The following is a 16,293-nucleotide window of genomic DNA, read 5'->3' on the forward strand; positions in this document are numbered from 1 at the left end:
TCATGTGCTGTCCCTGTGGTGAACACAGTCTGGAGGTACTTCTTCTGCAGCCCTTCCACTAGCTAACTGTCCCTATGAGCTCTCTCCCATCCTATGCATCTGAGCTGTGGTAGGAGGCCTGAGTTTGCAGCTCCTGGCTGCTCCCCACTGACAGGGCAGGTCTTCTCTCTTCTAGCTGCACTTGCCACCTCTGTGCTGGGGGTGAAGGTAGCTCTTGTGGAGCAGTAGAAGCAGTGTGCTTCTGGGCTCCCTCTGGACCAGCCTCTCAACCAGCCAGCCTGCAGCAACAAGCCTACTAGCCTCCTTTGGGGAGGAGGCACAACAGGCAGAGTGCCCTGTAGGCCCTGACCCAGCTGCAGCAAGCTGTCTGACTGGGAGAGTAATATCTAAGAAGCCTTGTTGTGTACTGCTCTTCCTGATGCCCCATGTGCCCTAGATCAGCTTTGCCAAGCAAGCAGGGTTTGGACAGTGCATGACAGCTGGGAGAAGCTGCAGCAGTTGTGGCTGGAGTGGTGCCAGGGCCAGCCAGGTAGCCATAAAGAAGGCAACACCCTACAGCTTGAGGTAAGGCTGTGCCCCTGCTCTGAAGCACCCTGGCTGTGGTCTGGGGCATATCTTGCCCATAGAGGGTGTTCCATAGACTCTGCTCACTCTGCCTCCATCTCTCCCTGCAGGAGATGGGATCCCAGGCTCTGTCCACTGCCCAGACTTTCCTCCAGCACGTGCAGGATGCCTGCCAAAGCCTGGTGTCCAAGAGCTGCTAACCAGTATGCAGAACCAGGTCCAGCAGGGCTGCCAGCATCTGTGAGAGCTCCAGGCTACTTTCTCCAGAGTATTAACCTTCCAGGAGCTGCCTGAGGGGCTCCTAAGCCAAAGCTGGGAAAAGGTGGCCAAGGCCTGGGAATGCCTGGATGAGCTGCTGAAGTACGTGACTAGGAACATCTCTCACTTGGGTTGTGAGGCTCTTCATTCCTGGAGGCATTATGGTGTCTGTGGTGGAGGGAGAAGAGCAAGGCAAGAAACTTGTTGGGGAGGTGAGAGAAAGCATGTGAAAGACTATTACCCCTTGCTTACACTCTTGTACTGTAGCTTCATTTTCTCTCTTGCCTTGGTGTTTCCCTGCACCCCTCCCTGCAACCCGTTTTTGGATCTGACTCCCTACATCCAGTTTCCTGTTCTATCCCTTCTGGTAAGGGATAGGGAAACTTTTGATTTTTGTGTAAATTTTTCGTGATGGAATTTCCCAACCCCCATTTCATAGTGGAGTATGGCTGTTGGTATTTGCTAAGCAGTCTGTGCCTTACCGTTGGGCTGATTCTTTTCTCAAGAGGGAGGCTTGGTTAAGGTGTGTCTAGCAGTTGTGTCCTGAAGGTGGGCAGCTGTAGAAATCTGAGCCCCATGAGACTTGGCCTCTTCTGGGGAGTTGAGCTGCTCCTGTGACCTGGAGGCAATGCCATGCCTATTTGGGGTTGAAGATGATGGTCTGCCATGTCTAGCTCCTATCCTAGGGTTCAGTCTTCCCTTTTTTCCAGGCACAAGTTGGTAACCTGTGCTGTTGAGGTAGTGACTGTGGGCCATCTCTATTCAGATCTAAAGTATGCATGAAAGCATGTACTTGTCTATAGCTGTAACACATCTATAATGTGGTTCAGGTCCCTGTCTGGCACAAATGTCAGCTCTCTTTCTCAATAAACATGAAAGTTTGTGGTCATACTTTGGGGCATTTTTTCTTTCCTTCAAAGCTGTGAACCATCTGTCTCCACTAACTGCACCTACCTGGCTTTGCCAGCCCAGGTTCAGCCTGTCCCTTTTCAAGTATGAAGATCTGGTGGGCTTCTTGTACCAAACAGCTTTGCTGAAGGTCCTGGTTCTCATTTCCCCCACTTATCAGCCTGCCCATTTGCATCTATATGAATTCATGGAAGCTCAGTCCTTTCTTGATCCCATGGACTTAGTTAAGTGGAAATTTTTTACATCCTAAACCTAAAGGACCCAGGTCATGTTTCTTATAGATGTAAGCTAAGTCCAAAGAGCTGAATAGTAGTTTTGAATTTCACCCTATGCCAAATTATTTTTTCAACATTAAAAAGGGGGGGAATCCATTACCAGTGCATGCTTATTCATAGGCTAGATTTATACAGTATTAGAGCTAGCTAAGAGGGGGGCGTGTTTTGGGGTCAACTTGTTTCTATCCAGAAGGCTGGTGGTTAAAGTATACCTTTAAAAGATGAGGAAAACCTGGATAAAAGTCCTTCCTCAAAGCCTGATATTTCATAGATTTCATACACATTTGGGCTGGAAGGGACCTCAGAAGATCATTGAGTCCAGCCCCCTGCCCAAAGGGCAGGAAGTCAGCTGAGGTCATAGGATCCCAGCAAGATAAGCATCCAATTTACTCTTGAAGGTGTTCAACGTAGGTGCTTAAACCACCTTCGATGGCAGGCTATTCCAGACCTTGGGGGGCTCAGACAGTGAAGAAATTCTTCCTTATGTCCAGCCTGAAACGGTCTTGCAGTAGTTTAAAACCGTTCAACCTCGTCATCCCTTGGGGCGCTCTGGTGAACAAACGTTGCCCCAGATACTGGTGGTCACCCCTGATAAACTTGTAGGTGGCCATCAGATCACCCCTGAGCCTCCGCTTTTTCCAGGCTAAAGAGCCCCATAGCTCTCAGCCTGTCGTCGTAAGGTCTGTTTTCCTGACCTCTGATCATGCACGTGGCTCTTCTCTGGACTCTCTCAAGCTTCTCCACATCCTTTTTGAATTGTAGGACCCAGAACTGGATGCAGTACTCCAGCTGCGGCCTCACCAAGGTCAAGTAGAAGGGGAGAATGACGTCCTGGGATTTGCTTGAGAAGCATCTATGGATGCAAGCCAGCGTTTGGTTGCTTTACTAGCTGCAGCATTGCATTGCAGGCTCATGTTTATCTTGTAGTCAATGATGACCCCCGAGTCTCTTTCTTCCATAGTGCTAGCCAACATAGCACTGCCGAGCCTATAAAGATGCTGCAGGTTTTTCCTCCCGAGGTGGAGATCCTTGCATTTTGGGTGAGGACTTCCTGTCCTCTGGTGTGGATGCTTTGCCTCAAAGTTTGGTGTCATCGGTGAACTTGGCCAGTTTGCTTCTGACTCCAATGTCCACATTATTAATGAAGATGCTGAACAATATGGGTCCAAGGACAGAGCCTTGGGGGACCCCACTGGTCACAGGGCACCATGACAATTGACTTTCATCAATTACCACCCTCTGGGTCTGACCACGGAGCCAATTTCCCAGCCAGCAGGTCGTGGTGGACCCAAGCCCACAATTGGCCAGTTTCACCAAGAGGTGATCATGGGATACCAGATCAAAGGCTTTTTTGAAGTCAAGATATATGATATCAATCTCTTCTCCCTTGTCCAGGTGATAGGTCACCTGGTCATAGAAGGAAATGAGAGTGGTCAAGCAAGACCTACCCGCAACAAACCCATGCTGGCTATCCCTCACGATGTTGGTGTCGGCCAGTCCATTAAGGATGGCCTCTTTAATAAACTTTTCTAAGATCTTCCCCAGGATAGAAGTCAGGCTGATGGGTCTATAGTTTGCTGGATCCTCTTTCCTCCCTTTCTTGAAGATAGGTTCCACTTTGGCCTTCTTCCAGGCTTCGGGCACTACACCAGGGCACCAGGAGTTTTCAAAGATCTGTGCTAGAGGCCGGGCTATGATGCTTGCCAGCTTCTTGAGTACCCTGGGGTGTAGATTGTCAGGGTCGGCTGACATGAAGGTATCCAGCCCCTCAAGGTGTTCCTTCACGAAGTCAGCATTGATGGAGGGCAGGGAATCTCCCTCACCCAGACCTCCCTGTCCCGTAGTGGGCCTGGGCATCCCGTGGGACTGATGAAAGACCGACGCAAAGTACCCGTTTAATAGGTTGGCTTTTTCCTGGGTGGCAGTTGTCAGTTGTCCCATCTGGTTAAGCAGGGGTCCAGTGTTGCCCTTGCTTTTCCTCCAGCTCCCCACATATCTGAAAAAGGACTTTTTATTGTCCTTGATGCTTTAAGCTAGTTGGAGTTCAGTTGCAGCCTTGGCTTTCCTGGTTTGCTCCCTGCAGGACCGGAGCAGTGCAGAATATTCCTCCTTGGAGGTGAATCCCATCCTCCATCCTTTGTAGGCCTTTCATTTTAGCCTCAGGAGGTCTGCTAGATGCCTGGAAAGCCAGGGGGGCTGCTGTGCCCTCCTGCTGCCTTTCCTCCGAGATGGAATAGAATTAGCTTGTGCATCAAGGATCGCTCCCTTGAGGAGAAACCACTCTTCCTGGACTCCCCTCCCCCTGGGGTCGTGGTCCCTTAGGGCCTCACTGACAAGCCACCTGAGCTTGTCAAAGTCGGCTTTCCTGAAGTCAAGGACTTCAGTGTTGCTGACTGACTTTCCAGCTTTACAGCAGATGGTGTAGGTGATCATTTTATGGTCGCTGTAACCCAGCTGCCCATCAATCACTAGGTCGCCAATTAGTTCATCCCCAGTAGCCAGTACCAGGTTGAGCAGTGCTTTACCTCTCGTTGGCCCGTAGACTTCTCGAGTCAGGTAGAGGTCACCCACGCACAATAGGAAGCTTTGCAACCGCTCGGATTTTGTTGAGTGATCCTCCCACGAGATGTCTGGGTAACTGAAGTCACCCATGGCAACCATGGTCCTGGAGCATGCGGCCTCAGCCAGTTCCCGGGTGAACTCCTGGTCAAGCTCTTGACTTTGGGTGGGAGGTCTGTAGTAGACTCCCACCCTTGTGTCCCCTGCGCCGTGTTCCCCACGGATTTTAACCCAGAGGGTCTCCAGTCATCCACCCTGGTCACCAACATCCGCTTGCAGGGATGCGTAGCTTTCCTTAACATAGAGAGCTACACCCCCACCCCTTTTATCTACTTGATTCCTCCTGTACAGGGTATAGCCATCTATACCTGTGGTCCAGTCATGGGTGGAGTCCCACCAGGTCTTGATATCCCTATGACCTTGTAATTATTTGCGTTAAGCAGGAGGACGAGTTCCTCCTGCTTATTCCCCAAGCTTCTGGCATTTGTGTACAGGCAGGCAAGTGTCCCCTTGGGGGCTCTTGCCTTGCCCACAGATTGTACCAGGGCTGGGGCAGGGGTGGGCTCCCTTAAGTGCCTTGGCCTGCTGGCTTTGCAAGGGTTGCTCAGCGGGCCAGCAGTGGCGGTAGTCCCCCCATCCCCCAGCGGGCTTAGTTTAAAGCCCGGTGGAGCAGGTCAGCCAGTCTGGCTGAGAAGAGCCTCCTCCCCAGCGGACAGAGGTGGAGGCCATCTCTTCCCAGCAGCTCGCTGCCTCTCTCTCCAAAGAGCAGACTGTGGTCGTGGAAGCCAAAGCCTTCCCAATGACACCAGCACCGCATTCTTTGGGTAACTACCTGGATCCTCCTCTCCCTCCTCAGCCCATACTCCAAGACTGGGAGGATCAAAAAAAAACACCACCTGTGCCCCCAGACCCTTTAGCCCTGCTCCCAAGTCCCGGTAGCGCCTCATGACCCAGCTGGGAGCGCTCTGAGCCGTGTCATTGGTGCCCACATGAATAAGGAGCATGGGATAGTGGTCAGTGGGCTGGAGGAGCTTAGGGATCTTCTCCGCAATGTCTCAGATGCCGGCCCCCGGGACGCAACAGACTTCCTGGGCTAAGGGGTCGGGGCAGCAGGTTACCCCCTCAATCCCCCACAGGATGGAGTCTCCCACGATAAACACTTTACGTTTTTATCTTGGGGAGAGTGGGGCCGGTAGCTGCAGTTGGGCCTGTGTTGACTGTGGGTGCTGGCAACACAGCAGGCTCTGCTGGGGCTGCATGAGGTTTGTACCTATTGCAAAGCTCCAGCGGGGCAGGGGCCTTGGTGCGGCAGACCTTGGGACCCTTGATCACCTTGTTCCATCCCCCTGACTGGACGGAATGGGAGGTGCCTGGTCCTTCCTTGTCCTGGAGGGACACTGTGGTCTACCCTCTAGCTCCCAGGGGAGAAGGGCCTGGCAGTAGGAGTCTATCTCCTGCTCACAGTCCCTGATGGCACGTAGTCTCTGGACTGTGGCCTGAAGCTCCTCCAACTGGTGTGCCAGAGACATCCCAATGGCTTCAGCATAACAGGTATGAAAAAAATAGTGAATGTCCATATCCTTTTAGGGAGAAGGAGCTTTTGGAGCTAGCCTGTAGTGCAAAAAGGTTTGCATTTTTTTACAGAGGCAGTAGCAGTTGAAATCAGTCAGAAAGCATTTGCCTTCTCTGCCAAAAGGAGGCAGTGAAACACTGTAGTCAGCCACAAAACAGTTTTTTCCATCATAAGAAGAACAGACACCTGGGAGACACTGGTTAGCAGTTTTAAAACTATAAAGTAGGTACCAAAGCAGAGGTACATCTTGTATTTCTCAACCTGTGGGGAAAAAAATGATGTAAAGTGGATCATGACCACCAGAGCAACAGTTTAAGATGAACACTGCAGGGGCATGGCAGGGAGAGGATACAGTTGCAGGTTTGCTGGGGCAATATGTTCATAGTTCCTATTAGGGCTGTGTGAAGCTTCAGTCCCCGATTCAATTCGGCGGAGATTCGGCCCAATTCAGCGGCCAAATCTCTGAATCCGAATCGAATAAGAGGACTATTTAATCTCTCCGAATTGAATCGGAGAGATTTGGAGATTTGGACATAGACACAGCTTGAAATGTTTTCTCTACATACCTCTAGGTAGGAGGGGCTCGTGAATGCTGCGATAGTGGGGTGCATGGAGTAGCCCACAGGAGCAAGGGGGCTCCCTCGCGTGCTCGGCAGCAGACCTGGAAGCAGACCAGTAGCACTTCCGGTCCACTTCCAGGTTCGCTGCTGCCGGCAGCTACTGCCCAGTGGTGCTCTGCTCGGAGATGGGCACGAAGGACACCGAGGAAAAACGCCCCGAGGTGACCGGGAGCCTTCCCGGCCAGAGCCTCCTTCCTGGATAGCCAGATAACGAGCTTGGCCAGAGCCAGGAGGAGGTTGACCAGTTGGTCCCGGGCCTTGGTGGGGCGCCGCCGGCAAGCTAAAGCAGTTTGTGGGCCGGTGGGCGCTGTTCGGGGTGCTCTGCTCACTGTCCCCCGGGGGAGCACTCGTTTTGAACCTTTGACCCCCCCCACGTGCACACCCTGTTTTTCTTATGGTTGTCCCCCGTAATGTTTATTTTAATGTCGGGAGCCCAGCCGCCTAATAGAAACAGCGGCGGCCCCCGAAGAATTTTTTTGTTTATCTGCGAGATTCACCTGTCCGGCCATGAGCTGGATGCCGACAACGCCATCGGCCACCCAACCGGGGTGGCCCTAAGATCTCATCGGTTAACAGAGACTTTCAATAGTCCCGGGCCGGCCCTCCAGTCTACATGGACCCAAACTCGGGTTTGACCCTCTCCTGCAGCACGGTGCTGCCCCGGAGGTTCCCGTGTCCGACCTCCTGGAACCGAAGATGGGCATTTAGGGTCCTGAAAACCGTGTCCTCGAAAATCTCCAGGTTCGCTGCTGAGCACATGGAGGGGCCCCCTGTGCTTCTGTAGGATGCTCCATGCACCCCAGCATCAGTGTTCACAAGCCACGCAGGTACCTTGAGGTATGTAGAAAAAACATTTAAAGCTGCATCTATGGCTAAATCAGCATCGAATCTTCAGATTCAGCCAAATCGAATCAGGGCCAGTGATCTAAATCAACTAATCGAATCACTGTCCCTGATTTGGGCCAAATCTGAATCAAATAGGACCTACTTCACACACCCCTAGTTCCAATCTCTAATTCAGGGGCAGGCTTCCAGTCCTAGACAGTGTTTTTTCTGGAAAGGCACATAAATAGTAATGCCTAAGTTATTACAGCTAAATACATTATATAGGATTGTAATGTTGAAAAATCTGAGAGATCAGAGATCTCTAGCAGTAGGCTCAGATGAATAAAGTCCTCTGTGCTTGTCAGATATGATGTAAATGCAGCACAAGTCAAGGAAAACAGTCCCTTGAAGCAAAGAAACAAAGACTTTTTGAAACAAAATTGTCACAGATTGATTCTCATTCACCAGATACAACTATACCAGAAGATGCCTAAATGGGCAGCTGTGCATGCTAAATATATTTTTGTGGATGTGTCATTCCCAATGTTGTACTATTAGATAATCAGTGGTATTCTCTTAGCATCCAGTTCAAGTACTTTGTAGTAGAGATTAGATGTAGATGCAAGCCCCTTTACCCCAGTGCAACAGGTTGGTTAAATATAGGTATTAAATAATGAAGTGACAACTATACTCTGATCCACATTTGCTTCAATAAATTAAATGACAGAGCCAATGACAGTTTTCCACATGTAGGCCTCTTGTTAAACCCAAGAGAGAGGCCCAGAATGCCTCAGCTTGAAACCTGTTATCAGACACATGGGATTTGCAGCAGCATGAAGAAATGAATACAGACACACACACAGAAACCCAAAGGATTTAGTGTTTCAGAAGATGCCAGTAATTCCTAAATAGGATGCACAATCCATTCCCGGTGGAACTTATGTGATGCCACTGCCGTATGCTTGTAACCATAAGGTTGCCTGGTGATTTTATGAGCTCTTCACTCCAGACAAATATACACAGGTGAGGAGCAGATGACAGCTTCTATGACTTGAAGGGAGGGGGAGAGGAAAAAGGTCTGGAGTCTGTAGTGAGCTGGGGAAAGCTGTCAGAAAATAAAGACAAGGGATAACAACCAAGATCCTGAACATAGATCTGCCAGTTCTACCATGCAAACAAGAGTATGGCCTCTTGAGTAGCATCATTTTGATATTGCAAGGGAGGACCCAGTTCCTAAGAGCTGCACCATGCCAAATGAAGGCATGGGCATACCTCTCCATAGCTAAGCTCCATACACAGGAAGCCTGGGAATGGGGCTCTGCTGAGACTCCTGCTTTGTGCAGCCGAGAGGGATGGAACTACATCACCAATTGAGGAGACTCCCTTGCACATACTGGATTCCCAAAGGACTGCAGACCACCACCGCTCCTGCTCCAGAGGTCCTGCAAGCGCATGTGGGGGAGGCAGAAGCCAGCAGGGTTAGATTCCTGTTGTACAGTTGAGTAGGAGAGGATTGGCTGGCCAGTTCCTTACACACACAGGACAGTAAAACCTAGCCCCACCTGAAGCCTGGAGTACACACAAGGATGCGTACATATGTGCACCTCAGCAGGTCTGCTTGCACACAACAGGCGCTGCACTGTGCCTTCAGTCTTAGGTTCATAGAACACAGCCAAACCCAACTGTACAAATATACGCACACATCACAGTGCACCTGTTTGGACACAAGTGCACAATCACACTTCTGCAAAGATAACAGAAGCCTCCATAGCTACACACATACCCCCCTCATGCACATGTACCTTTCCTGCTCACTCTCCCTTGCTCGCTCCCATGCTGCCCTGGGGCCGAGGCTACGTGCAAAGGCAGCAGAGCTCAGGCTGTGGACACTTACACTTGAGACCTCTTCCACCCATAGTGACAGCCTCCCCAGCTGCTTCCTTTCACTAGCTTTCTGCTCCTCTGCACTTGTACCCATGAGCTCTACCAGGTGGTGCCCACACAGAGCCAACTGCATAACTCCTGGCTGGGAATGGAGACACCACAAGGCCAGAGCCACTCACTTCAACACATCGCGCTCTGATGAACGGGCATGAATGCTGCCCTAAGGATGGCCAATTGAGTGGTCTGGGTGCTCCCCTGCCAAGAGAGGACACTCCCCACCCCTCCTCCCAGTGCTCAGAGCAGGTCATCCAGGCCCCTCTCTCCTTCACAAGGGGTCACACATAGGGCCACCTCAGCTCCCCCAGGTGGGAAAAGAACAGGCACTTTGCGCTCTCCAGTCAACACATCTGGGTGCTGTTCCCGCAGGGCTGGGATCCTGAGGAATCTTCCCCTAGCAGCACAATCCCCAGGGGCTGCCCACACAATCACCCAGCCCAGCTCTGGCCATACCACAGCTCTGCATGAAAAGCATCTTCTGCTGCATCCAGTCCCTGGGGAAGCACCTTCTTGGTTCCTTATGGGGAACACCTGGGGCTGTCCAGCAGCAAGGCCAGGGCATGCCAGCAGCCCCTTACCCCACCCACACCCCAACCCCACTGGCCAGGGCAGAAAGCTCCCGTGGTTGATTGCTCTGCAGAGCTGTCTGTCACCCCTTCCCCGCCCTAGGCAGACATCATCACAGGTACATAAGGTCCCAGCTGGGGCTGGTGTTTGTGCTGTTGTGTGGAGAGCAAGTGAGGTAAGAGCTGGGCTGGAAATGTTTGTGGGGTGGGCTCTTAGGTTCTGGCTGGTGGCTGTTGTAGGTTTGGTGGTTGTGTCCTCAGCCTGGCTGTGTACCTTGTGTCTTCCCTGTGCTGCCTTGCTATGAGCTGTGTTGGTATTTATGCTCTAAAAAGTCCTTGTTGTCACTGCCTAGTGCAGGAGTGATTCTTCTAGGAAAGGCTTGTCCTGCTTCTCTCCCAAGTAGGGAGCACTTGCTGGTCTGGGTGATGGGGTTCTTCAGTGGAAGGAGATTCTCTAGTGTCCCTCTCTCCTCACTTAACATGATCTAAACTCTTTCCAGGGTACAAAACTACCACTTTGATTGTAGTTTCTGCTTCCTCTACCTGCAAGCAAATGAAATGCAAGTTTCCATTGCAAAACTTCCTTTCTCTGACCAGAGAGGCTGCTCTGGGATCCCTGCTCCCTATGCAGACAGCAGGAGCAAATGCTGTTAATTAAGCTCAAACTGTCCCACCCTGGGTTCTTGACTCTCCATGTGAGTGCCCTCTAGAGAGGTGCCAAAATAGGATAACCTTATGTTGTGCGGGGTCAATGGGATGCTTAAAACATACACCCTATCTACATGCTCATTTGGTTGGGCAGTGTGTGTGTGTGGCATAGGGAAAGCAGAGTGCTGCAGGAAGCCAAAGGACCTGTGCCCCTCTGCTGCAGAGCACTGCTCTTGTGTTCAGTATGGGGCTTGTGATGCTTCCCAAAGGGCAGGCATGGCTGCACACCTGAAGAATACTGAGTTGTTGTGTTTCTGAACAGATGGTTGTTGTAGTTTGGCTTTCACTTGAGAGTTGGATTGGTTCAGGTGCACTTCAGAACATACCTGAGTCCTTGCATGTGTCCAAGTGTGAGAGACCATTGCTTGAACAGGCTGACTGGATGTAGGCTGAAGTCCACATGATCTGTCCAAGCATCTTGAGGGGGGGGGGAGAGGGCTGCTTTGCTTCTGCTGCAATGTCTTACTGGCTGTTTGTGCCAATGCTGTGGGTATGAGGGGGGGGTGTACCCAAGGAAGCCTCCTATTAATAGTGAAGGTGGCCCCCCTGGAGCCAAGGGGAGCTGCCAGTAGACTGGCTCCATCCATCACTCCAGCCTTAAGGTGTGGCTGGTCCCTCCTTTTGCTTGTCTGTGTGTACCCAACCCCCACCAAAATAGAGGAACAATATAGTCTCTGACTGTCTGACTTTGCCCTTGCACCCATTTGGCAGGATGCTGTCCTGGAGCTTCTCCATGTGGGGCTCATGATTAACCTGACTCTAGGGCTTGGATGGATGCAGACACCTGCTTACCAATGTGGCAGTGGCCCAGGCACATGGCCCAGGACCCTGGTGTGCCTGGGTTGAGTCCGAGTACTTGGGTAGAGTGGTTCTCCTATGCCTCTTGCGTGATCAAGGTTTCCCTGCCACTAGCAGAATGCATGTGCACAGGATGGCTCTTCCCCTCTTAATGGAAGTTGCCTCCGCCCAGGGTTCTGCAGGATTTTGATGTCAAATGCTGGGGTGGGGGCTGCAGCCTGTGGGGCAGAAGATGTTGCAGTCCTCTGAGCACTTCTCTCCTGCTTCCCACAGTGATCTCTCTTTTCCCCCCCCCCCCCCCACCATGGCCTCCAAGGAAAGTGACCCCCAAGCTGCCATCCCTGAGCCCCAGGTGCAGGAGCAGCAGGTAGGTGCATCCTGTGGGGTAAGGGGTGTCCAGAGGGTGGAGCAGCTCAATCTGGCTGTGGCAGTGCAAGGCAGTCTGTGTATTGCTGGGGACTGTACCTACCCCAGGGATGTGGAGATGTAGCTGTGAACATGGAATCGGCAGAGCTTTAGGGAGATAAAGAGCAGAACAGTGGGAGAGTGAAGGGCACAAATGCTTCCCAGATGACTCCAACTAGATGGGGGGCTAATTTGTTTTCCTGACTAACTCTTTTCTACTTTCCCCCACCACTCACGCTCCTGCCTCCCCAGACTGCAGTGAGCTGGGTGGCATACTTGCCCCAATAACCTGTGGCATGGAGGCAGCAGCAGACCAAAAAATCACTTAACTCAGTGCAAGGTGGCTGAGACACAAATGAGGGCCCTTACCTGATTTGTGGGGCTCTCCTCCCAGGGGCAAGGCCTCTACAAGGAGGCCGTGGAGAGGTGAATGGTGACTACTTCCTTGGAAAGCTTCTGCAGCCAGCTGCAAGACCTGGAAAGAGGAGCATGTGCTAGTTCCTGTTTTCCTCCCATAATGCCATGTGTCTCAAATACTGAAATGAATTTTCCTCTGACCTCTTCCTCTAGGTGCCTGCAGAGACCAAAGATCTAGTGGCTACTGCAGTTGAGGAGACCAAGGATGCTGTCTGCAGCACAGTCACTGGGGCCAAGGCTGCAGTGTCCAGCATGGTGGACGTGGCCAAAGGGGCTCCCCAGGAGGGCGTGGAGATGACGAGATCTGCAGTGAGCAGCAGCATGGATGCTGTAATAGGCTCATCCCTGGGCCAGGAGGTTGCAAGTGGCCTGGATGTGGTGCTGGGGAAGTCAGAGCAGTGGGTGGACCACTACCTCCCCGTGGCAGATGAAGAGCTGGGTAAGAAATCTGTGTAGCACTGTCCCTGGCATCAAACTGGCTGGTGGCTTTAACTTGGGTAGTCTGCTTCTGTAGTTGCTAGAACTACCCCCTTTCCCAGCTTGAAAACCTACTGGTTGAGTCCTGAGTTGAAGATCTTGATCTTCAACTATTTCATTTCTATTTCTTCCTTTCCCCTCTTCCCCCAGAAGCATGGCCATCTGATGCCTCTTCATGTAGCAGCAGTAGAGGTGACTTGGGGCACAGCTGTACAGCTGCTGCAGTGCAGGATCCCTCTTTCACTGAAACTACTGTGTATGCTCCAGTGCAGCACTACTTGCTCATATACACTAGGCGGGGGGTGGTTTTGGTGCAGGCTGCTTGAGCAACATGGCTGGGCTCTGTCCCTTTTGAGCAGTGTCTAGAGGAATTTCATGGTTCCTGAACTGCACTATCTGGGCATCTTGATGGTCCCAGAGGCAGGATGAAGCACTTGTATGATGGGGCTTGGGTAGAACTGCCCAGTTCCCCACAGGCTCCCATCACTTGAGGAGAAGAGAGGCTCTTGGTGCTCCCTGGAGACACCCTGCCCCCCCCCCCCCCCCCCAAAACACATGCACTCAGGGGGAATCCAGGAAATGTGTGCAAGGCAGGTGTGCTGCACCTGTCCTCCCACTGACTTGCTATCCCCAAAAGCTCCCTCCTCAGGAGCTGTGCCACTTGCCCAGCTCTGACTTCTGCCTGCTTATGTTGATGCCTGAGTCTGCAGGTCCTGGCTGCTCCCCACTTACTGGGGCTGGTCTCTCCTGCTCTCTTCCAGCTGCACTTGCCACCTCTGTGCAAGGGGCAGAGGTGGCTCCACTGGAGCAGCAGAAGCAGCAGCAGAGCTACTATGTGCGCTTGGGCTCCCTCTCCACAAGCCTGCAGCAGCGAGCCTACCAGCACTCCCTGGGCAAGATGAGGCGTGCCAGGCAGAGTGCCCTGGAGGCCCTGGTCCAGCTGCAGCAAGTTGTGGATGTGGTAAGGCTCCCTTCCTGGAGCACCCCTGGCTTCAGGAGCCCAGGGGTACTGCAGCTTCAGCAGGAACTGGCCAGCCTGAGCATGTGCCTAGACAACTATGCCAGCAGGGGGTGGGTGTAAAATATCCATGCCCAGATATTCCCAAAGGGAACCTGACTTTGAGGGGGGAGGGGGGCAAGTGGAGGTGTAGTGCAGGGAGTGCCCCTTCATCTTCTGCCTCTCTCTACCCTGCCTGAGAGGTCTCCTGAACCTGCAGTGCTTGACTTCCTATGGAGCCCAGGAGTGTTGCTGCCCTGGCACTTCTTGCTCCAGGAAATGTCTATGGGCCACAGTGCCAGACTAGAGAGACTATCCAGGGCATCTTATTCTGTGCTGACCTGTGTTCCCACATGCCCTAGATTGGCTCTGCCAAGCAGGCTGGGGATCAGACAGTGCACAACAGCCAGGAGAAGCTGAAGCGGCTGTGGTTGGAGTGGCGCCAGGGCCAGCCAGGAAGCCATGAAGGGGACAGCACCCCACAGCCTGAGGTAGGACTGTACCCCTGCTCTGGAGCAGCCTGGCCATGCCCTGGGGCAAGTCTTGCCCCTAGGGAGCCTCCTTTCACTCCCTGCTTTGTCTTTCCCTGCAGGAAATGGGCTCCCAGGCTCTGTCCACTGCCCAGACCCTCCTCCAGCATGTGCATGATGCCTGCCAGAGCCTGGTGCCCAGCATCCAGGGGCTGCCAACCAGTGTGCAGGAGCAGGTCCAGCAAGGCTGCCGGCACCTGGGGGAGCTCCAGGCTGCCTTCTCCAGTGCCCCGTCCTTCCAGGAGCTGTCTGAGGGGCTCCTGAGCCAGAGCAGGGAGAAAGTGGCCAAGGCCCGGGAGTGCCTGGATGATCTGCTGGAGTATGTGGCTAGGAACATCCCTCTTACCTGGGTTGTGGGGCCCTTTGCTCCTGCTGCAGCCCCTGCAGAGCAGGTGGAGGAGCCTGTTGCAGAGGGGAAAGTGGAGGAACCTGCAGGGGAAGGGAAGGTGGAGCTCTGAAGTGGTGAACCCTCCCCACCATGGGCAATTCCTATGGAAGGAGAACCCAGTCTTTGTTGAGGGATTTCTTTGTGTGTCTTCATTCAGACAGTGAAGGTGGGGTGGGCCTCTGTCTGTCTGATTGGGGTAAGGATCTGCACAATAACCTGCTAGCTTGCCTGGGTTCCCCAGAACAGGCTTTCTTTCCCTTCCCCTCAACTTAGTTGGCCTGTTGGTGTGTTACTAATTCAAAGCTTCTCCAGTCCTAAAGAACATGCCTTCTGGTGTGACTGCTGTTGGCTTTGTGCCGATCTAATCTGGTGTTTGCAGCCTGTTTCCAGTGTGTGCCACCCAGGTTGCAGGGAAAAGAGGTATCCTTCTTGTATTGGCTCTTGTACTTGGCAGAATTGCTGCAGCCACTTGAATAAACACTGCATTGAAAAAACAGCTTTGGCTGCTTCTAGTCTTTCCTAGCTGGAGTGGCTCCAGCAGCTGCTGCTCTTCAAGCAGGCTCCCATCCTACTTGGCCAGGTGGCTTCCCTCCCACCTAATGGGTAAGGGAGGGGCTCATTCTGAGTAGGGTCTCTGGTCTCTTCTTCTCTCCTCCTGCCCAGGGAACTAGCTTCTCCCAACCCAGCATAGCTCCAGACTGCAGAGGAGTGGGAGTCCTCTGTGCAGCATGCATTAAAGCTGCCACTCCCCACCCCTGGCTGCTGCAATCCCTGCAAGGGCAGGAAGGTGCCTCTGCTGTGCAGAAGCTGTACACCGGGGGCCAGGAGCTAGATCCATTGCATTAGCTCCACAGCTGCTGCGGGCAGGAAGAGACCCAGCAGCAGCTGTTCAGAAATGAGTTGCCTTATCAAAGGTTCCTGCATGGTTCTGTCCTTGACGGCTGCTTTCACACTTAGTTATGCAGCAGCTGCTATTTATGAGGGTACTTTCTGGGAGCTCTCTGCTCTGGTCTTCATTGCCTCTCAAGGAGCTTTTGAAAATACTTGCTGTGTGCTTGCAAGGAGTAATCCCAGTGTCACCTACTTTTCTGCAAGCAGTTCTCTAGGGCTACATACTTTGACTAAACAACGATTAAAAATGCATTCAGCAGCATCAGAGGAAAAGTGTAAATAGTCCTCTCCATCTGCCAGTTGGTTTTCCAAAGAGTGTAGCAGTACTGTGGTGACCACTGCTGACCAGTCTTTTCCCACCACGGTGGGAAAGAGCTGCGTTTTTAGCTCAGAACTTGAGGAACTAACAAGCGATTCAAAACCTAGGCTTGAATTGGGGAAAACTATTCTGTCCTGTCAAAGAGCAGGAAGAAAAGTGCACTAGCAACTAATGCTGAAACTACTGATGGTACTGTATTTGTTTGAATCTAACACAAGGCTTTTCCTTCCACTTAACATGCAGTGGAGAGCCCATTTCTATCTTTGGATTAGA

At 52.3% G+C, this 16,293-nt stretch overlaps 1 protein-coding gene across 1 annotated transcript; it reads left to right on the plus strand.

The window, feature by feature from the left end:
• Window positions 1–983: 983 nt before the first annotated feature.
• Window positions 984–15,306, plus strand: LOC132249188 (perilipin-3-like). Its single transcript, XM_059723537.1, has 7 exons — window positions 984–1,034; window positions 10,165–10,266; window positions 11,913–11,963; window positions 12,572–12,857; window positions 13,657–13,856; window positions 14,255–14,383; window positions 14,485–15,306. Exons 1-7 carry the CDS (start codon window positions 984–986, stop codon window positions 14,878–14,880), a joined length of 1,215 nt encoding a protein of 404 aa, XP_059579520.1. The 3' UTR covers window positions 14,881–15,306.
• The last annotated feature ends 987 nt before the right edge of the window (window positions 15,307–16,293 follow it).

The sequence above is a fragment of the Alligator mississippiensis genome, chromosome 3 (assembly GCF_030867095.1).
Source record: "Alligator mississippiensis isolate rAllMis1 chromosome 3, rAllMis1, whole genome shotgun sequence".
NCBI lineage: Eukaryota > Metazoa > Chordata > Crocodylia > Alligatoridae > Alligator > Alligator mississippiensis.